General features: G+C 51.0%; 3 protein-coding genes across 9 annotated transcripts in view; 1 reads left to right on the top strand and 2 right to left on the bottom strand.

Moving 5' to 3' along the window:
- Nucleotides 1-367: 367 nt before the first annotated feature.
- On the bottom strand, nucleotides 368-5,206 carry TMEM150A (transmembrane protein 150A). Of its 5 annotated transcripts, none has more exons than XM_015112765.3 (8): nucleotides 4,821-5,206; nucleotides 3,708-3,888; nucleotides 3,256-3,303; nucleotides 2,845-2,931; nucleotides 2,174-2,241; nucleotides 1,730-1,857; nucleotides 1,348-1,525; nucleotides 368-1,140 (listed from the first exon to the last, which is right to left on the bottom strand). In XM_015112765.3, exons 2-8 carry the CDS (start codon nucleotides 3,770-3,772, stop codon nucleotides 899-901), a joined length of 816 nt encoding a protein of 271 aa, XP_014968251.2. In that variant the 5' UTR covers nucleotides 3,773-3,888; nucleotides 4,821-5,206; the 3' UTR covers nucleotides 368-898. The 5 variants fall into 5 exon arrangements, with proteins under 5 accessions (XP_014968251.2, XP_001088263.2, XP_001087786.2 ...); XM_001088263.5 differs by lacking the exon at nucleotides 4,821-5,206 and adding an exon at nucleotides 4,120-4,451; XM_001087786.5 differs by lacking the exon at nucleotides 4,821-5,206 and adding an exon at nucleotides 4,425-4,451.
- USP39 (ubiquitin specific peptidase 39) overlaps nucleotides 4,674-21,635 on the top strand; it is a 48,333-nt gene continuing 31,371 nt past the window's right edge. The window contains exons 1-2 of one of the 2 annotated variants that reach the window (XM_015112745.3): nucleotides 4,674-4,899; nucleotides 21,007-21,076. Coding sequence is in view for 1 of the 2 variants with exons in the window: in NM_001261695.1 (NP_001248624.1) it covers nucleotides 17,973-18,240; nucleotides 21,007-21,076 (338 nt within the window). In the remaining variant the exon portion in view is untranslated. 2 annotated transcript variants of the gene reach the window in all.
- On the bottom strand, nucleotides 8,114-13,835 carry C13H2orf68 (chromosome 13 C2orf68 homolog). Of its 2 annotated transcripts, XR_013402373.1 has the most exons (5): nucleotides 13,649-13,787; nucleotides 13,442-13,560; nucleotides 12,751-13,347; nucleotides 10,899-11,050; nucleotides 9,758-10,531 (listed from the first exon to the last, which is right to left on the bottom strand). XR_013402373.1 is itself a non-coding variant. In NM_001193859.3 (4 exon segments), coding segments are annotated over 4 exon segments (501 nt in total). In that variant the 5' UTR covers nucleotides 13,756-13,835; the 3' UTR covers nucleotides 8,114-10,408.

The following is a 21,635-nucleotide window of genomic DNA, read 5'->3' as shown; positions in this document are numbered from 1 at the left end:
GTCTAGTTAACTTTGTAATCCCAGAGATTTTCTTTCTCTCCACTGAGAAAGCCACGTTTAATATTTTAAAGTTGCTCTCTGTACCACCCCCACCTTCCCCCCATGCCTCCTAAGGAATCAAAGTTCAAAGCAGACTCTGAGTGGGGGGATGGGTGAGATGATCAGACCAAGGCAGTTCTTTAGATTGCTTAGAGGCCCAGAAAGGTTTCAAGCCCTTTGAAGGGGTATTTGGATGGCACCTGGCATCCTTTGTTTCTGGCAACAGAGTGCACTCAGCACTCTCCTGGGGGCAAGGGCTTGCCCTCCTTGGCTTATGGAAAGCCATACCAGATCAGGCCCCCCGACTCTCCAGAACAGACTACAAAGATGCAAATTAGAATCCTTTTAATATAAAAAAAAAAGTACTAAAATACCCACGTGGTTCTGCTGTGTTATTTGCCCTAACGGAAGTGAGGGGCAGAGTGAAGAATCCCAGTGCAGCTCAGTGGGCCCAGAAATGGGCCTTTCCGTAGGCTAAGGCGTGCCCACTCCACCTCCACCAGACTTCTATCCCCTCTGCTGTTCCCAGCCCCCAATTCCTGCAGCAGGAAACCCCAGTGGTCTGGCTTTGGCACTGGGAGTAGAAGGCACCTGAAGGGCTGGCTGGGTGAGTGAGGACAGGTGACCTTTAAAAACAAAACAACACTGTGGGGTGGGGAAGCAGGTCATGCAGCTATGGCAGCTGGCAGGGCCCACTCCTCTATGGCACAGGTGGACATGGGATGGCCACTTCTCCAGAAGTGACGAAGCCCGTATCCCAACAGAATACTTTCTCAAAATTGTTTTTGGTACAAAATAAATGCAAAGAAGATATGGGGTGGGGTGCTGCAGAGGCCGGGCCAGCCACCCTCCCCAGACCTTAGATCATAGCGATGCTCTCGGGGGCACAGTTGAGGTGGGTGGAGGTGCTGCTGCTCCCGGAGGACTTGCAGGCCCGGCCAGGGGTAGGCTGCAATGCAGCCACCAGTGTGTCTGAGGAGACTGCCCCAAACTCATAGCTGAAGGTGCCATAGAAAATGAGGATATCGATGACACACACCCACTCACACAGGGCTGCCCCATGTTGCAGCTGAGAACTCTCATGGACAAAGAAGACTCCACCTGAAATGGGGCTAAGGAAATGTTCAGTAGGACGTATGGAAACCTGGCAACACCCCTTCTGCAGTCTCAGGCCTCACCTCTCCAAAGGGAGAGGTGTTAGGCCTCTCCCCCACATGGCAGTGTTAGGCCGCCATCCCCCATCCTCTTGGGAGGGAGAAAGGTTGAGCTAGAGGATGAGTTCCCGGCTGCCCCATCCTGAAAGGATACTGAGGACCAGGGTGATAAAGGCGATGACAGCCAGCACACTTCGCAGATAGGCCACAGCCAGGTCCAGTGGGGCGGTGGCCCCTTGGTAGGAGAGAGCACAGTGCAGGCAGACAAAGAGCAGCCCCGCAGGGAAGGCCACACCAGCTCCAACGTAGTGCAGAGACCTGGCATGATCCACCTGGGCCCAGAGAAGGGCCAGTTGGTGATGTGGCCATTGGCCCCGCCCCTCCACCCCTCCTTCAGTGAATCTCCTCTCTCCCTCTTCCTTCCTCCCCCTCCTTTCTCATTCCCTCCTTCCAGCCCCAACCTTGAGGTGCCACCCTACAGGCAGCCAGGTCTTGTTAGGTAAAGTTCAAGGTTTGCGGGGGAGAAGGGGAAGCACCTGAAAGTTGCCAACCACCAAGAGGCCCGCGGCGTTGGTGCAGCCTGAGATGAGCGCTGTGGTGTTAACCCAAGAGTGCCTACTCTGCTCCAGGAGCTGCCCGTAGCGCAGGAGGCAGATCAGGGCCACTGGGGGAGGAGACACAGTTGAGGCCTTCCTCCAGCCTTGGCCCTGCCCAGTGAGCCTGTCAGCTTCCTCCAGACCCTGTGGTGCTCCTGCCCCTCAGAATGGACAGGCGGGTGGTGAACTAGGTTTCCTTAGGCTCCAGCCAGCAGGGTGGCTGTGTGGGAGTTAGCTTTTGGCCTTCAAGGAAGGGGAGAGACGTTGCTTCTATTGCCTCAGCCTTTGGTGGGGAGGGCTGCACAGAGGAAGGGCTTCCTGGGCCTTTCTGTGTTGGGGGCACTGGGCTGGGCAGGCAGGGTCAGGGCTAAGGGTACAACTCACCCATGAAAGCACCCATGTTGCCAATGAGGCTGAAGAGGCAGCTTTCTGGGGGATAGGAGCCGCACTTGCTGCGAGGAGGGGGAAGGACAAAGTAAGAGGGCGGCAGGAGGCCCAGGGGGCCCCCATTCTGGCTCACTGGCTCTCCCCTCATTTACCTGCACCTGCTCCTTAGCAGGCAGGCCACTGATTTATGTGAAAAGCCAGGGTCCCTCATGAACAACTGGTTCCAGGCTGGGCCCCCAAAGCAGAGCTCGTGTGTGAGAGAGAAGGGAGTGCCCAGGAGTGTTCAGGCAACCCTGACACTCTTTGCTGAGCCCTGCAGCTGGTTTGGCTATCCTTGAGCCAGAACACGGGCTGGGCAATCTGAGGGCTCGAGCTTAAATCCAGGTGGCTCCACTTATTAGCTGTGTAACCTGGATGAGTAAGACTGAGCCTGTTTTCTCACCTATAAAATGGTGAAAACCAGAGCTGCCTCACTCCTGGGAAGATGAAAAGAGACAATGCATATAAAGCGCTCAGCAGTGTGCCTGCCCCATAGTAACTGGCAAGTAGTGTTGTTATGAAGTGGCTCTTAGGATACTTATTATTCCTGAGACCCAAGGACAGCTCTTTGCTTGAGGGTCTGTCTGGGAGGACCTCGGATCTCCCCCTGCCCAATATCTAGGCCTTACCTGATGAGGGGGACATTGTCCAGGGTGCAGCAGGTCTTGGGGCCCCCTTGCTCAGCAGGGTCAGGAGGGCAGGACTCGTTGTAGGACCTGGCAGGCAGGACAGGGAGTAGACTGGGGGAAGGGACTGCCCCCAGTCCCTTGGCCTATAGCCTCAGGCCTCAAAGAGGACTCTCTCCCAGACCTCCCCCACAGGGACAGAAGATCACACTCCCCAGTGCTGGCCTGAAGCAGTAACCAGAGGGGCAAAGGGATGGTGGGAGGTGCGTAGGCATGAAGTCATGCCTGGGGACCAATTTCAGAGAAGAGCAGTGAGGCTCTGGGTTGCAGTCTGGCTCGTGGCACCCTCGGGCCCAAGAGGGGACAGAGATGAAGGAAACTTTAGAGCGAGGCTGTCTGCAGAGTCCTTCATACCAGTTCTCCACGGGACATACATGGTGGTTCATCACAGCCATGGCATACCTGTGGGAACAGAACTGTCACCCTGGCCAGCCTTCCTGAGCTCCCCATCAACCCACCCCACGACCCTTCTCTTCAACCTTGATTTCTGGCCTCATTCAGCCTCATTATTGTTCCTGGGGACTCAAGTTGGGGTCCCTGAGGCTTGATGCCATACCAGCACCTGCAGCATGTCCCCCACCTAGAGGCCCCCTGGAGATTGCCCTGGCTAGAAGTATATTTGTCAGGGCCACCCTGCTGGACAGCAGTTTTGCCAGCTTGTCCCAAGGGGCTGTGTGCCCAGGCACCAGGCCAGGCTTTTGAGACAGCCAGAGTGACCCTGGGTACCACCCTGAAGCCTACAACAGGACAAGGGACTTTGTGTGCATCATCAAGCTCCTGTTGCCCCCGCACCCCACTTTACTCACACAGTCCATATGCCAGTAATGGAGAACGCTGACAGGCTGACAGGCAGGAGGATCCAGGCGGTCATGAGGGAGGGGAGCCAGGGTGGTGGTGGTGTGGGGGGGAGGACAAGAGGTAGATGGGGAAGTGGGGGCGGACCAGCTACCTTGAGATGTTTCTGCCACAACCATCAGCTGCCCTGGCCTGGTGGAGAGAGAGCAAAGTCCAGGAGTGGGTAACTGGCCGGGAAGGGGGAGGGGAAAGGGGTCAACACCTTATCCAGGGCTCCCGTTGGGTCTCTGAGCGTCCAAAGTTTGGGCTGAGCCCAAGGCATAACGTGGACACCCTCTGGCATTGGGGGCCTCCGCGGTCAACCCAAATGCCACCGGCGTGCTGAGAGACGCAGGCGGACCGTAACATCTGGAAGGGAGTTACCCTCCTTCTGAGGGACCAGGGCTGGGAGACGGGCTGGACAACCGAAGAGGCCACGCCAAGGAGAGGCTGGGTGCTGGCCCAGTGGAGCGGTGGCGAGTCAGCGGCGCGCAGGCAACCACCTGACCATCGGCGCCCTGGGCGAGGGGCAGGTTCACGCGAAAGCCCGGCCCGGCCCCCGCTCGCCTGGGCGCGGGGACCCCGACTGGGGCCGGAGCCTGCGGCCAGCTACTCCCCCAGACCCGGGACGCGAGACTCCCCAGGTGATTCCTGGAAGCCCGGAGGAAGGCAAGGAGCCCACTACGCACCTCCCCGGAACGCCCCGCCGCCGCCGCACCCTGCTCGGCCCCCTCGTGGCGCCGACTCTAGCTGCGGCCCTCGGAGCAGCCCTGAAAGGTTTAAAGGGCCGAGCGGCCCCGCCCCTGGCGGCCCCAGGCCTCGCCGCGCCGCCCGCCGGGACGTGGAGTCCGCGCAGCCCCGGCCTCGGCGCCCGCGCCCTGCCCAAGACTACAACTCCCGAGCCCCCGCGCCCATGTCACGGGGGAAACGTGGGCGGTGTCCCAACTTCGGAGGATCTGGGCGCGGAGGGCTGTGGCGTTAAGACCGCTCTAAAACCGAGATGCCTAGAGGTTTGGTTTAACCGGTTCCTGCGGGGGAAGCGCCAGCAATTGGGGACCTCGGGGCAGCCTGCATTCCAGCTCTACCTGGGATTGTCGCCGTGCACATGGCTGGAGGAGCGTCTCTCCGCCGCTGCGCATAGTTTGCAGCCTGCACCGGCCAACGGTGAGTCCTCTAGGAAGCTTTCTCAACTCGGCGCCCCATGCCTGCCTCTAGCCAGGGCTGCGGCGGGTCCAGAGAAGCAGACACAAAGCCTTGGCTGTTTCTAAAGAAATCCAAGCGCCTGGGATTTGGCTTATGGTTCCTGTGGCTCAGCAAACTCCGGAGGAGGGCTGCTTTCATTAGATACTTTTTGCTTTCCTGCGTGCAAGTACACAGCGTACTAGCCAGAAATCAGTGCCCAAGACGTGTTTCCCGACTGATCAACACGTATTTGAAATAAGGCGGCAGAGACCAGAGGACATCCACACATGTAGGTGTCAGTGTAGAGTAGGTAAGGATTAACATGGCCAGTGTTGGTAAGCAAAGAGGGGAAGGTGAGAGACCCGGAGGATTCTGGGAAAAGGAAACAGGATAGTGTGGGAAAAATTACTGACCAGCTTCACCAAAAACTTACAGGCTATGAGTGCATTCCTGGATGTTTCTTAAATTATTGCAAGGGTGGAAATACTTTCACATATCAGAATTGTACCTGGCATTCTGTCTCGAAAGCGGTCCCAGCATCTGTTGGAGCCCTTGTGAGATGACACTTGGGCAGATCATCACCTGAATGGTGCACGGGCTCAGGCTGCCAGGTGTGGGGAGCTGAAGTTTGGCAACACTGATGAGGCAAAAGCTATGTGCAACAACAGGACCCTGTGCTTTAGAAAGGTAGAGCAGAATAAACCGCACAATGACTTGAAGAGGGATAAACCTTCTTGGACCCAGTGGAAAGTAGAAATGAAAGCAGAAAACCTGTTGGAGAGCCCTTTTTCTTTTCAGACGGAGTTTCACTTGTTGCCCAGGCTGGAATGCAATGGCGCAATCTCGGCTCATTGCTACCTCTGCCCACTGCTACCTCTGCCTCCTGGGTTCAAGTGAGTCCTGTGCCTCAGCCTCCAGAGTAGCTGGGATTACAGGTGCCTGCCACCACGCCTGGCTAATAGTTTTGTATTTTTAGTAGAGACGGGGTTTCACCATGTTGGCCAGGCTGGTCTCGAACTCCTGACCTCAGGTGATCTGCTCGCTTGGCCTCTCAAAGTGCTGGGATTACAGATGTGAACAACCGTGCCCAGCAGGAGAGCCCTTTCCTTAATCACATCAGGACAAGTAGTTAAAACAGGGCTAAGAAGTATGGCTGTGTAGTGATCACTGTACAAGCACACCTGGCTGAATGAACCAGTGGGGGATAAAATCCAGGCCACCTGCCGCTGGCTATGCTTTGTGCCTCAGGACCAAGGTGTGCTTCCTTGCTAATTGACAGGAACCATCTTCCTGCCCAACTGCATTCCCATTGACTAGGCACCTTATCTGCCCAATGGGGCTGTGAACCCTAATTGGAAGCTTTGCAATTCTTAACACTGTATCTTCTTGAGCTGGGTTTGAGTCCCTATCCAATCAAGATGAAGTCCTGAGAGGACTATTCAAGTTCTAACATGATGTGGGGGCAAGGCATAGTACTCCAGATCCGGGACATGAGGCAGCTTTTGGCTTAATATGACAATCTAATAGTTCCTAAAATAGAATTATCCCAGGATAGAGCTCCGTATGACAGAAGGGCTCTTCATAGGTAGTTGGTAGGGGGAATTGTGTATCATGTACGAAGTAGGACCAGATGTCTTTAAAAAGGCCTTCCAACTCTAATGCTACATGAGTCTGTCTAGTTGTTATGTTCCAACAGGGACAGCTCTTAAAATAGTGTGGCAAAGCAAGAGATGAGATTTCCAGTGCTGACTTGGTGGTGGAATGACTTTAGGGCAGGTATTTAACCTCCACTTCCCTGTGTACACAAGTGATTTCACAACTCTTGGCAAAAACAGTGCTGTAAAAATAGTAAGTTTATTTGTTGAAAAAAATACTGCATTTGAAAAGTACCTTCCTTCTGGGATTTTCAAATAATTTGCACTACATTTTATTCATCTACACATTGGAAATGAGTAAACTGGTGAACATATAGCTTTTTATACATTTAACACAACCAGTGCAAATTCTCCTGGCTCTGAGAAGGCAGACAAGCCCTTTACTCAGAAGGTCTTCAATTCTAGCATACTCCAACTCCTAGGGAAATTGCGGGTGGGTGCCTATGGGCTGTATGACCATCTGATTCCTCATGGACAGGACAGGAATTCAGCAAGGGAGCTTAAAATATTTTAATTGTCAACATTCCATGGTGACTCTCCCCAAAAATCTAGCGGTAGGAAAGTAATCTGTACTTATTCCTCTTTGTGCACACAAAGGCTTCATTTAAATTTGTGAGCCTGCTGGGGATCCATTACCTAGCCATTCAGAGATCCTGTCAAATGCACAGCAGACTGGATACTCCCCATCCCAAAGTTCCTCTCACCTGGATGGGGCCAATCTCTAGTTGACAGTGACCCTCAGAGTGCATCATGGAGATGGAATGTCCCTTCCAGAGAGAAAAGGGAAAAGCATTTGTTGGCTGGGCTCCAACTCTCATTTGGTACAAAAAGCTTTACATTCTTTTCCCGTCTTACATTACATTCTTCAAAGACTTCCGTGCTTGCCAGCTGGATACAACTCAAGCTCTAGTGTTTACTCTTGCACAGCCCAAAACCCTTGCAAACCCAGCTTCCTTCTATCAGTGACATCACACATTGTGGCCCAGGAACCACAAAACCTAAAATACAGGCTTAAATTCAGTGAGTGAAGAACATTCCATATTGAATGGGCATGAGATACGCCTATCAGATTGTGTGGTTTTTTTTTTTTTTTTTTTTAAAGACAGCCAATTACATTGTATCTAGTCAAAGGAGCGGATTCTAAAGCAGCCTGCTGGGAAGTTCCACTTAGTCTCATCGGACACTGTTCTTTGGGACATCTGTGGGAAATGTTCTGGAACTTGTTCCTTCATGGGAAACACTAATTTTTGAAAGAAGTAGATATCTGGAGGCAGGTCTGGTGAATAAGCTGGATAGTACTGCCTTGGACTCCAGCTGAGGGGTGGCAGTAAGCAATGAGGATGGGCTATAAGGCTGTTAACTGGCTAAGGGCCATCCTTGGGCAGGCATTTCAGACACACCTGGAGAAAGGGCAGTAGCATCTCCGATAGGCCAGCTCTGAAGGAAGCTTAGTGCTTAATACAGTCACACTGCATAAATTAGCTTACAGTGCTCTCTTGGGTGGAAAATATTAATAGTGTATATGCACTTGATAAGCAAAATTCCTCAAGAAAAAAAGTTTAATAGCAAGGAATTTCCATCAGTCCCCTACGTGAGAGGGGTCTTTGTGAGGATTACCACAACAAACACTTAAAAGGATACAATAGGTATTTATTAAATGCTGCCTTGCCTTTTACCTCTTCTTTTTTTTTTTTTTTTGAGACGGAGTCTCGCTTTGCTGCCCAGGCTGAAGCGCAGTGGTGTGATCTCGGCTCACTGCAACCTCCGCCTTCCAGGTTCAGGCGATTCTCTTGCCTCGGCCTCCCGAGTAGCTGGGATGAACTATAGGCACATGTCACCATGCCTGGCTAATTTTTTGTACTTTTAGTAGAGACAGGGTTTCTCTGTGTTAGCCAGGATGGTCTGGATCTCCTGATTTCATGATCCGCCCACCTCGGCCTCCCTACCTCTTCCTTTACTTAACAAGAATGGGGTCTAAATTTTCAGGTGCCAAATCCCCAAACTGCTCTTCTAGCCTTCTGAATTGTGTAATAAAACCAGGAAACAGGTGATCCAGCTGAGAAGACAGACCTCAAAAGTATTTCCAGACTAAAAAGCCAAAGACTTCCAGTGAAATCCTATGTTCTAAGTCATCAGATCAGTTTAAGGACTGGAAGACTAGAATGACTGACTGGTTCTCTGACCAGGAAGAACAGGGTGGAGTTTGGGAGAGCCTCCTTGACCCAGGAGACTTTGGAGGGTAGTTAACATTAGAAGTCAAAAGGCACTTCTAGCCCAGTTGCCTAAGAGGAAAAAGCCTTTCTGCTTTAAAAGGAGAACTGAGCCCAGGATTGGCAAGTTTAAGGCACTTAACCTTGACCAGTTCTGTAGGTCTGGAGCATTCTGGTCCCTGGCTGCTTTCACTACCAGGCCCTTCTCACTTATCCACCTGACTTACTGCCCCAGCATTCCTTTGGCATTGCGAGCTGTGACTTGCCACATTTTAATGACATGATTGAAGTAGCTACCTTGCAGGATAGATTTTCTGGGGTATAGGGAACAAACCAACAGTGCCATCAGGTGTCTTAACACCCGGATGTGGAGAAACCCCTGGAGCAAGGGGCTATGGTTTCAGGAAATCTCAGTTCTCAAAGGCTTAAAGCCACATTTCAGGGCACTGAGGTTAGGCTGATATGCTGGAAAACAAGTGCCTTGGAACTTCCATACTGGAGAGGGAGGATGTCTTGTGGAATTCAGACGTAAGCCTAACCCTGCTTTAGAAAAAATGTTCACCGGATGAGAGCAGTGGTATTCCTGGGGATCTTTATGCTAAGGATCTGAGTTATATACTCCTGGGAGGTAGGAAAGAAGGTCTCATTTCATTCCCTCTGGTGTGTTGTCAATCAGGCAATTATTGCTAATATTGACTTTCCCTTTGTAGGTATGTTCAGAACTGTTAAGTCACAACTTGAGAGTGAGTTCCCACTTGTTTTGATAATTCCCTTTTAGTCTGAGCAGAGGACAGTCTGTTCACAGCTAGGAATGAAGCTGAAAGTTGGAATTCTGTAGCCCTGGCCAAGGCAGGTTTTGCTGTAAGAAATCTTTGCAGTTTAGCACCAACATCTTCCTGGGTTTGCTATCTAGACAGTGCAAAGCAGTGGAACATGCGAGAAACGAAAAAGCCATGGAAAGGGAGGGAGACATGCTTGCAAATAGGCCTCAAAAATGGAGGTCTCCCACTTTATTGGTATCAGAATTACTTGCAGAGTTTTTTAGAAGGATAGATCCCTAGGCCTCCCCACCTCCAAAGTCCTGAGCAGCTGGAGGTACACAGTCACGTTGGAGGGGGAGAACTGATGGATTCTACCTGAGGCAAAAAGATGAGGGAAAGGAACAAAGAAAAAGGGCTGAAAAAAGGTCTATGAGTACATGGGTGGAAATGAGCAAAAGCACAGAAGAACCATAAAATAACAAACATGGTTTATGGAGCTGAGTGGAACAGCAGCAGCCAGGCATATGACCTCGGTGAGAAAGCACCATGTTAGCACAAGGCTTCATAAATTCTGGTTCTCCCTGGAGTCTCTGCTTCTAGAACACCACATTAGCCACACAAAATTCTCAAAAAAAAAAAAAAAAAAAAAAAAATTCCAGAATATCAGGCTGGGTAAATGGGTCAACATACAAGAAAGAATGACTGCAAGGCAGGCCAGGTATAGTCCTGCAACACCCTATGGATGCAGCAGCTCTGGGGGTCTCAAGATCAGACAAACTGGTCCTGGTACCCCCACACTAAATTTCCTGGACAGAATTCTTCCGAGTGCAGTGAATCCAGCCTGGAGAGAACGCCTTCAGCATGGTCAGTGTCGGCTCTGGCGCTTTGCAATCTCCTCCTGGATACGCAACTTGAGGGCTTCTCGCATGGGTGGATCCAGAGGCGTGTGTGCCGACACCTCCTCACTCACCTTTCCTGGGTCATCGCCCTACATGGAGGAAGAGTCAGGAGGCTCAGGGCCTGGCTTCTTCCAGAAAGGTGACCTGCCCTGTCCCTAAACACTCTCACAGAACTCCGTTTAGCTCAAGGCTTTTTGCCAGCACCTGTCATTTCCCAGGTGTCCCCTGTAATAGTGACTCTCCACTGGGGGCCAAGAGCCCTCCGTGTTCCCCTACTGAGAATCACTGTGAGATGGGAGTGAGTTGTGTTCAAAAGCACTGCCCGCCAGGCCTAGGCTCACACATGGAGCAGACACTTCCCACTGGGGGTCCTGAGGAAAACAGCGCTCAGGGTCTGACAGTGATTACTACCATGGCCCAGGACCTTCAGGCTGCAGCTGCTTCCACCAGGCATACCTGATACACGATAACTGATGTGACCTCTCCACTGTCTGCCTCGTATTCTAAGCAGAAGAGCTGATGGCCAGAAGGCTCCAGCTCAGAGCCTCCACTACTGCTGCTTTCACCGGACTCCTCATAGTCTGGGTTGAGTGGGTGGGCAGAGACATCTGGAAGGATGAACCACAGTAAGAAAGAAGAGGGGGATGCTGCTGAAGGCCCTGCCCATAGAGATGCTGCAGGAAAATATACAGTTAAGAAAGCCCCAGTCTTCTTTTTTTGAGATGAAGTCTCACTCTGTCACCCAGGCTAGAGTGCAGTGGTGCGATCCCGGCCCACTGCAATCTCCGCTCCGGGGTTCAAGCGCTTCTCTTGACTCAGCCTCCCCAGTGGCTAGGGTTACAGGCAAGTGCTGCCACGTCCAGCTAATTTTTGTATTTTTAGTAGAGATGGGGTTTCACCATGTTGGCCAGGCTGGTCTGGAACTCCTGACCTCAGGTGATCCGCCCACCTTGGCCTCCCAAAGTGCTGGGATTACAGGCATGCGCCACTGCGCCCAGCTGCCCCAATCTTCTTATGGGTCTAGTGTAAGTGGGTTTTTTTTTTTTTTTTTTTTTTTTTTTTTTTGAGACGGAGTCTGGCTCTGTCGCCCAGGCTGGAGTGCAGTGGCCGGATCTCAGCTCACTGCAAGCTCCGCCTCCCGGGTTCACGCCATTCTCCTGCCTCAGCCTCCCGAGTAGCTGGGACTACAGGCACCCGCCACCTCGCCCGGCTAGTTTTTTGTATTTTTTTTTAGTAGAGACGAGGTTTCACCGTGTTAGCCAGGATGGTCTCGATCTCCTGACCTCGTGATCCGCCCATCTCGGCCTCCCAAAGTGCTGGGATTACAGGCTTGAGCCACCGCGCCCGGCCGGGTTTTTTTTTTTGAGATGAGTCTTGCCCTGTCGCCCAGGCTGGAGTACAGTGGCTAAATCGCGGCTCACTGCAACCTCTGCTTCCTAGGTTCAAGCGATTCTTCTTCCTCAGCCTCCTGAGTAGCTGGGATTACAGCTGCCTGCCACCATGCCTGGCCAATGTTTGTATTTTTAGTAGAGATGGGGTTTCACCATGTTGTCCAGGCTAATTTCAAACTCCTGGCCTCAAGGGATCCGCCCACCTCGGCATCCCAAACTGCTAGGATTACAGGCATGAACCACCGTGCCCGGCCCAATGTAAGTGTTTGGTGTGCTGCCAGTCAAGAACTTATTTACCTTTGCATCCCTGCCCTGAGGCCAGCACAGTCCTGTCACACAGTAGGTACACAATGCACATTTGTCTAGCAAAAAGTACTGGAAAACAGAAGGGTGGATAGAGCTCTGCCTGGGTTCAAATCTAGGCTTTGCCATTTACTAGCTGAGATCTTGGGCAAGTTGTTTAACCTCTCTGTGCCTATTTCCTGACTGTGAAACAGATATAAGTGTTTTTATGAGGTTGTATAAAGACTCAATGAATTGGCCGGGCGCGGTGGCTCATGTGTAATCCCAGCACTTTGGGAGGCCGAGACTGGCAGATCACGAGGTCAGGAGATCGAGACCATCCTGACTAACATGGTGAAACCCTGTCTCTACTAAAAATACAAAAATTAGCCGGGCGCAGTGGTGGGCGCCTGTAGTCCCAGCTACACGGGAGGCTGAGGCAGGAGAATGGCGTGAACCCGGGAAGCAGAGCTTGCAGTGAGTGGAGATCGCACCACCGCACTCCAGCCTGGGCGACAGAGTGAGACTCTGTCTCAAAGAAAAAAAAAAAACAACAGACTCAATGAATTAATATACGTAAGATCTGAAAGCACTTTAAATAATGCCTAACAAAGGTAGGGTGTGGTGGCACACACCTGTAATCCCACCACTTTGGGAGGCCGATGCAGGCAGGTCATCTGAGCTCAGGAGTTCGAGATCAGCCTGGGCAACGTGAGGGAAACCCCTTCTCTACAAAAAATACCAAAATTAACTGGGTGTGGTGGCACAGGCCTGGGGTCCCAGGTACTCGGGAGGCTAAGGCTGCAGTGAGCCGAGATCGCACCATTGCACTCCAGCCTGGGCGACAGAGACCTAGTCTCAAAAATAAAATAAAAACTTAAAAAAAGAAGTAATAATGCTTAGTAAAAATTGAGTGTCATATGTTAACCAGTGTGATCTCTAGGTAGCAGGGAAGCTGGGGAAAGGCCATTTACTGGGTTCATTCCACAATTACGTGCTGGTCGCTCATCGCTGTGCCAGACTTTCTCTTTGCTAGGTAGCGGAGCACCTTACTAAAATACAGCACGAAGGGGCAAACCGGCAGATAAACGTCTTGCTGGCTCCCGGATACTCTGTGACAGCGATGCTTAACTGGGGTCTTGTGAGTCTTCCCAGTTTTTGGGGAGAAACATTCAGCAGAGATTTGGGAGCGTTGAGGTGGAGGTTCCGGGAAGAGACGAGGTGAACTGAACCTTAGGAGTAAGAAGTGGTTTTTCCCTACAGAGAAGGGGAGTGCGTTGCAGGAAGAGCGCGCGGGCTGGAGACAGGCGGGGCGGGCGGCCTCACCTCGGTGTCGCGGCAGGTACACCTGCAGGTCTGGCTTGCGGGGCCGCGTCGGCGCGGGCGTGTGCCGCCTCCTCACCTTCTCCTTGGCCGCCTGCTTCACCTTCTTGTCATAGTCGTCCCTGCGGGGAGCCGAGCGGGAGTCAGGGACTGTCGGGCCAGGCCAGGCCAGGCCAGGAGTGGCGGCGACAGCGCAGGGCGGGGCGGTACCGAGCGATCTGGTTCCGTCGGATATGGTGCACGAAGCCGTGGTTCATGTCCAGCCGCCCGCCAGGCTTGCAGCAGTGCCCCGGCCGGGGATGCGGCCCCGCCTCCATCCGGAGCCGGGGGGCGCAGAGTCGCCGCCGCCTCGACCGCCCCAACTACAGCCACCCGCCCACACAGGCCCGCGCCGCCCCTCGCTCAGCTTCCGGCCCCGCATCCTGACTTCCGGTCTGGGAGGCCCTGCCTGGCCAAGCGATGCGGCGCGCGGAGTTTTCGGGTCTAGTCGGGTCGAGTGGAGTAGAGTATGCTTGACTTCCACCGCCCGAACTTCTAGAGGGCTTTTGGTTTTGCTTCGTTTTTGTTTTTTCGTAACACATCAATAGGAAGCAAGGACTTCAGCTTACAGCTGATAGCAGAACATTCAGCAAAATGCAAATCATCTATTAACACAACTCGATGCTTACGGCGGTGCTTTCCCGTCTTTCTTTCTGGTAATAGGATACTGTGCAATCCATCACCATCTGCGTGACTTTGGCTTACCATGTAACCCTACTACGCCTCAGTTTCCTCATTAGTAAATGGGAACACCTAGAGCACCTACCGCAAATAGATTGTGAGGCCTTGAAATGCTCAGGCAGGGCACACAGCGGCGCCCAGGCCGCAGGCTCCGCGAAGGCTCTCCTGGCCTGGCTTGCCTCGTACCCTCGGCGCCAACGGCTTAACTGTCCCCGCGGGATGACCCAGGGTTTTTGAGGGACCTACGGGTGTATTATTTTCTTGTTTACTTCTTTTTCTTTTTCTTTTTTTTTTTGAGAAGGAGTCTTCACTCTGTTGCTCAGGCTGGAGTGCATTGGCGCGATCTCAGCCCACTGCAACCTCCGCCTCCCGGATTCAAGCGATTCTCCTGCCTCAGCCTCCGGAGTAGCACGTGCCTCCAGGCCCGGCTAATTTTTGTATTTTTAGTAGAGATGAGGTTTCACCATGTTGGCCAGGCTGGTCTCGAACTCCGGACCTCAGGTGATCCGCCTGCCTCGGCCTCCCAAAGTGTTGGAATTGCAGGCATGAGCCACTGCGCCCAGCCCTTTTTTTTTTTTTTCTATTTTTTTCTGACCACTGGGTTCATGTCACAGCGTGTAAAATTCTCAAGTCCTTTTACAAAAGTCAAAATCAGGAATTCATGATTAGGACAGGGACAAACGGCTGGGTGTGGTGGCTCATGCCTGTAATTCCAAAACTTTGGGATGCCAAAGTGGGAGTATCGCTGGAGCCAGAAATTTGAGACCAGCCTGGGCAATACAGTGAGACATCCTCTCTACGAGAAAAAAAATACATTTAAAAAGAAAGAAAGAAAGAGCCGGGTGCGGTGGCTCACACCTGTAATCCCAGCACTTTCAGAGGCCCAGGCGGTCGGATCACGAGGTCAGGAGTTTGAGACTAGCCTGGCCAACATGACGAAACCCCGTCTCTACTAAAAATACAAAAAATTCGCTGGGCTTGATGGCCAGCGCCTGTAATCCCAACTACTTGGGAGGCTGAGGCAGGAGAATCGCTTAAACCTGGGAGGCGGAGGTTGCAGTGAGCTGAGATCGAGCCACTGCAGTCCAACCTCCATCTCAAACACACAGACACACAGACACACACACAGACACACACACACACACACACACACCAAAAAACAGGGACCAATGGTGGTCCAGCCACATGATGGAGTGTTACTGAGCAATCCAAGGGAAGCTCTGTAGCTCACCAACATAGATGGATCATAAAGTAAATATGCCCAGTGAAAGAGGCCAGGGACTCTGTATGATTCCATTTATATAAGAAGTGCAAACTAATCTATAGTGACTGAGAGATCAGTTGATTTTTGTGGGGGTTCTCTGGGAGGAAGAGGTTATCTTTGGGGCTGGGTAGATTCTTTAAAAAAAATTTTTTTTTTTGAGGCAGGATCTCTGTCGCATAGGTTGGATTGTAGTGCGCAATCACTACTCCTCTCAAGCCCAAATAATCCTCCTGCCTCAGCCTCCTGAATAGCACACCACCATGCCCAGCTAATTTTTAAATTTTTTTTGTGGAGATGTGGTCTCTCTATGTTGCCAAGGCTAGTCTTGAACTCCTGACCTCAAGTGATCCTCCTGCCTCAGGCCTCCCAAAGTGCTGGGATTATAGGTGTGAGCCACCATGCTGGGCCCAGATCTCTTCTCTTGATTGTGGTGATGGCTTCATGGGTGTATATATTACAGGAAAGGATCCGGATTCAGACCCTAACGGAGGGTTCTTGGATCTCGTGCAAGAAAGAATTCAGGGTGAATCCGCAGTGCAAAGTAAAAGCAAGTTTATTAAGAAAGTAAAGTAGCCAAGGCCGGGCGCGGTGGCTCAAGCCTGTAATCCCAGCACTTTGGGAGGCCGAGACGGGCGGATCACGAGGTCAGGAGATCGAGACCATCCTGGCTAATACGGTGAAACCCCATCTCTACTAAAAAATACAAAAAAAAAACTAGCCGGGCGAGGTGGTGGGCGCCTGTAGTCCCAGCTACTCGGGAGGCTGAGGCAGGAGAATGGCGTAAATCCGGGAGGCGGAGCTTGCAGTGAGCTGAGATCCCGCCACTGCACTCCAGCCTGGGCGACAGAGCGAGACTCCGTCTCAAAAAAAAAAAAAAAAAAAAAAAAAAAACCACACACACAAAATAAAGTAATGAAAGTACAGCTACTCCATAGAGTAGGGCGTTCCTGAAAGAGGAGGAACGCGTCCATCCTGGCTACAATGCTTGTTTACATATAGGATAAAAAGATTATGGGGAGATGTGCTCTGCTACAAGGGTTTGTGATAAAGGATTAATTTTATTAATTACTATATTTTGCAAGAAGCAATATTATCTTTAAAGCAAAATTAGGAATGCCTGTATTCTCCAGTTATTAGGATATTAGGACACTCCCAAGTCTGGATCTGTTTAGTAAACATTATCTCTCTGTTCCCTTAACCAGAGACATCTAAAGGCTAGGAATATCTAACTTCCTAGGAATGCAGCCTGTCAAGTCCCAGCCTCATTTTCCTAACCTTCAGTGGAGTTGGTCTGGTTCCAACGCCTCTGACATATACCTCAAGTCAGAATTCAGTAAATTGCTGTGTTGTGTTGTGTTGTATTGTATTCTAAGACGGAGTTTCACTCTTGTTTCCCAGGCTGGAGTGCAATGGCGCGATCTCGGCTCACTGCAACTTCCACCTCCCGGGTTCAAGCGATTCTCCTGCCTCAGCCTCCTGAGTAGCTGGGATAACAGGCTCGTGCCACCGCAGCTAATTTCTGTATTTTTAGTAGAGACGGGGTTTCGCCATGTTGACCAGGCTGGTCTCGAATCCTGACTCAGGTGATCCGCCCGCCTCTGCCTCCCAAAGTGCTGGAATTACAGGCGTGAGCCACAGCGCCTGGCCTAAATTCCACACTTTAAACATGTAGTTTGTTGTATGTCAATTATACCTCAATGGAACAGTTCAAACAAGCAAACAAGTTCAAGGCAGGTCCTGAGGTTAGAGCTTTATTAGCTTCATGGTAAATCCGCTCCTACCGGGCATTTGCGTTTTCATGGTACCAAGAACCCTCTAACAGTAGAATTAGGGCCGTCAAGGGGATGATTTGGGAATGTTGCCTAGTTTTCCTGCGCAGGATTGTCAGCCTCCAAGCCGCGGAGACTGTGGGAAACGACCTCGCGATGGTGGTTTCGAGGCACAAATCTGGGGCCGAATGACAGCTTCTTTTTCTTTTATTTTATTATTTCATTTTGAGACGGAGTTTCGCTCTTGTTGCCTAGGCTGGAGTGCAATGGCGCGATCTTGGCTCACTGCAACCTTCGCCTCCGCCTCCCGGGTTCAAGCGATTCTCCTGCCTCAGCCTCCCAAGTAGCTGGGATTACAGGCATGCGCCACAACGTCTGGCTAATTCTGTATTTTTAGTAGAGATGTTGTTTCTCCATGTTGGTCATGCTGGTCTTGAACTCCCGACCTCAGGTGATCCACCCGCCTCGGCCTCCCAAAGTGCTGGGATTACAGGCGTGAGCCACCGCGCCCGGCCTGACAACTTTTATCCAGAAAACTGTCGCCAGTAAAGGTTCCTGTGTCAGTAAACTGTAAACGACGGTAGGCCCACAGAAGGTTCTCAGGGGCGGGGAAACCGCTACAGGAACAGCACCGCCCACAAATTTCCTGCAGCGTGATTTGTCCCCAGTGGCGACTCGTAGAGCGTTCGGTGCTCCCTACCAGCCCCTCTCCTGATTGGCCGTGTGCCGCGCGCTCGAGCGTGCCTGGCGCCTGCGCTGGAAGACTCTGCCGATAGTGGCTATGTCCGGCAGGTCTAAGCGGGAGTCTCGCGGTTCCACCCGCGGGAAGCGAGAGTCCGAGTCGCGGGGCAGCTCCGGTCGCGTCAAGCGGGAGCGAGATCGGGAGCGGGAGCCTGAGGCGGCAAGCTCCCGGGGCAGCCCTGTGCGCGTGAAGCGAGAGGTCGAGCCGGCGAGCGTGCGCGAGGCCCAGGCTTCTGTTGTCCCGTTTGTGCGGGTGAAGCGGGAGCGCGAGGTCGATGAGGACTCGGAGCCTGAGCGGGAGGTGCGAGGTGCGCGGGGCCGGGCCGGGCTAGGCGCGAGAGCCTCTTTTTTTCGCGTTCTTTTTTCTTGTCTCTCTAATCTTCCGCCAGGTCCCTGCGCCGCTTTGGCGGGGGAGGGGTGGGGTTGGCGGGGCAGGGGTGGGGTTTGGGTGTGAGAAGAGGAGGGAACCAGACTTTATGGTTCTGCTGTTCGACTTGTTCTGAAGAAGACAGTATTCATCTCAACCGTATATTATTTATTTTTCTATTTTTCTTTTCTTTTTTTTTTTTTTTTGAGGTGGAGTCTCATTGTGTCACCCAGGATGGAGTGCAGTGGCGCGATCTCGGCTCCTGCAACCTCTGCCTCCCGGGTTCGAACGATTATGCTACCTCAGCCTCCCAAATAGCTGGGATTACAGGCGCCCGACACCACGCCTGGCCAATTTTTTCTATTTTTAGTAGAGAAGGGGTTTCACCGTGTTAGCCAGGATGGTCTTGATCTCCTGACCTCGTGATCCTCCCGCCTCGGCCTCCCAAAGTACTGGGATTACAGGCGTGAGCCACCGTGCCCGGCCAACCGTATGGTATTTCTAACTATAACAGTCATAACAATAGCAGTTTCCCTTCATCGAATGCCTGATGTGGGGGCTCAGTGCTGATTTTACAAGTGTTACTTCCTTCCATTTTAAAAAAGAATTTTTTTTTTTTCGTTTTAAAATAGAAGCAAGTCTTGTTATGTTGCCTAGGCTGGTCTCGAACTCCTGGGCTCAAGTTTTCCACTCGCCTCGGCCTCCCAAAGTGCTGGAATTACAGGCGTGAGCCACTGTGCACGGCTTTCCTTCAGTTTTTACAAAACCTCTAAGGTCTTGTAATTTCTGTAATCAAGATATTCAGAATGCCTGAGCAATAGGCACCTGCACTAAAATATGAATTATGTAGCGCTTTTTAAGCTGAATAAAGTCTGGAGACAATTCTCCATTAGTCTCTTGAGTTTGTGCACATACTGCGATCATTGCCTGACTGCCTTTGCTCCTAGACTCTCCTTAAGGATGTTCATGTAGTGGGCAGCCTTGGAAGATAGCAGTGGTGTCTCCCTACAAAACAAGGAGGAGACAAGGGCACAATCCATTATAAAAGATTTGGAGCAGGGTGTGGTGGCTCACACTTGTAATTGCAGCTACTCTATAGGATGAGGTGGAGTTCAAGACTAGGATAGGCAACAGAGTGAGACCTCGTTTAAAAAAATGGTTAATGATTCAGATTCTCTAAGCTCAGGGTTACTCTCCTGTAAGGCAACTCACTGTGTGCATGGGTTCTCCTCACTTTGCCTTGTAGACATTCACTTGGGAAACTGATATCAAGGCTATATTCTGGCTACTGTCATTGCTGTAATAAATTGCCCTTCATTTCAGGCCAGGTAGTGACATGCCTTCCATCAGCATTCGTAAAACTGTGACAGGCTAACTTGTTAGCTTGCAAGTAGGGTAAGATCTGAGACCCCCTTAAGTTTTTGACAAGTGGTAGATTTATAGATACACATGTACATTCTTCTTTTTTTTTTTTGAGACAGTTTCACTCTTGTTGTCCAGGCTGGAGTGCAATGGCACGATTTCAGCTCACTGCAACCTCCGCCTCCCGGGTTCAAGCGATTCTCCTGTCTCAGCCTCCCAAGCAACTGGGATTACAGGCGCATGCCACCACACCTGGCTAATTTTTGTATTTTTAGTAGAAACGGAGTTTCATTATATTAGTCAGGCTGGCCTCGAACTCCTGACCTCAGGTGAGCTGCCTGCATCTGCCTCCCAGAGTGCTGGGATTACAGGCATGAGCCACCCACCCCAGCCACTCTTTAAACTATGTAGTACATTTGTGACCGGGCTCGGTGGCTCACACCTGTAATCCCAGCACTTTGGGAGGCTGAGGCAGGTGGATCACGAGGTCAGGAGTTTGAGACCAGCCTGGCCAACATGTTGAAACCCCATCTCTTCTAAAAGCATGAAAATTAGCTGGATGTGGTGGCATGCACCTGTAGTCCCAGCTACTCGGGAGGCTGAGGCAGGAGAATTGCTTGAATCTGGGAGGTGGAGGTTGCCGTGAGCCGAGATCGCGCCATTGCACTCTAGCCTGGGTGACAGAGTGAGACTCTGTCTCAAAAAACAAAACAAAACAAAACAAATACACAACTATATAGTAGTACATTTGTATTACAAGTAGTTTATTTTAGTGCTTGTGACATTTCATATTTTTCATGCTTTATGGGATTTCTTTATGTAAAATGCAAACAGATCTTGTGTTGATTTTATGTATACCAAATGTATTCTCCTAGTTTGTGGCTTGTTCTATTAGTGGACTTTTTTCGTTTCTTTTTTTTTGAGACAGAGTTTTGCTCGTCCCCAGGCTGGAGTGCAGTGGCGTGATCTCGGCCCCCTGCAACCTCCTTCTCCCAGGTTCAAGCGATTCTCCTGCCTCAACCCCCCAAGTAGCTGGGATTACAGGCGCCCACCACCATGCCTGGCTAATTTTTGTATTTTTAGTAGAGATGGGGTTTCACCATGTTGGCCAGGCTAGTCTCAAACTCCTGACCTCAGGTGATCCGCCCATCTTGGCTTCCCAAAGTGCTGGGATTATAGGTGTGAGCCACGACGCCTGGCTAGTGGACTTGTTTTTCGATGTTGCCACCCAAACAATAGGAACTCATCTTGATTAGTTTTTCCCATTTCTGTTTCTTTTCGTACTGCTAGTTGGCACTGAGTATAGGTTTCCCATTTTCAAAGCCTGTGATGATTTTCCTTTCAGCAAAGAATGGCCGAGTGGATTCTGAGGACCGGAGGAGCCGCCACTGCCCATACCTGGACACCATTAATAGGTCAGTAGGACAGAGATGCTGAGGATAGCACAAGAACAATGGAATCTATATAGAAAGTTTTTTGACTGTACATTGAACAACACTTTCCCAAATTTTACTTCTTTTTTTTTTTAGCTTATTTATTTATTTATTTATTTATTTTTTATTATACTTTTAAGTTCTAGGGTACATGTGCACAGTGTGCAGGTTTGTTACATATGTATACATATGCCATGTTGGCGTGCTGCACCCATTAACTGGTCGTTTACATTAGGTGTATCTCCTAATGCTATCCCTCCCCCTTCCCCCCAAATTTAAACCTGTCTAGAGAGTTGTGCTTCTTGCCATGTTACTCTTTATTCTTTGATTGTAAGTGCTAGAACACATGTTGTTAAAGAGCTTTTAGCTTATTTTGCATTTGTATGTTGGGATAATAGGATGCATAGTATCCTAAAATAACAGTAGCACATTGAAATATTTATGGAGTATCTAGTATGTACTGGATACTCTTTTGGGTGCCTGGGATTCAGCAGAAAAAAACACAGAAATTTGTTTGAAAGATGAAGTAGTTTACCTCATC

This window comes from Macaca mulatta, chromosome 13 (assembly GCF_049350105.2).
Source record: "Macaca mulatta isolate MMU2019108-1 chromosome 13, T2T-MMU8v2.0, whole genome shotgun sequence".
Lineage (NCBI taxonomy): Eukaryota > Metazoa > Chordata > Mammalia > Primates > Cercopithecidae > Macaca > Macaca mulatta.
Note: the sequence above shows the minus strand (reverse complement) of the source record. Positions and strands in the feature narration are given on the sequence as shown.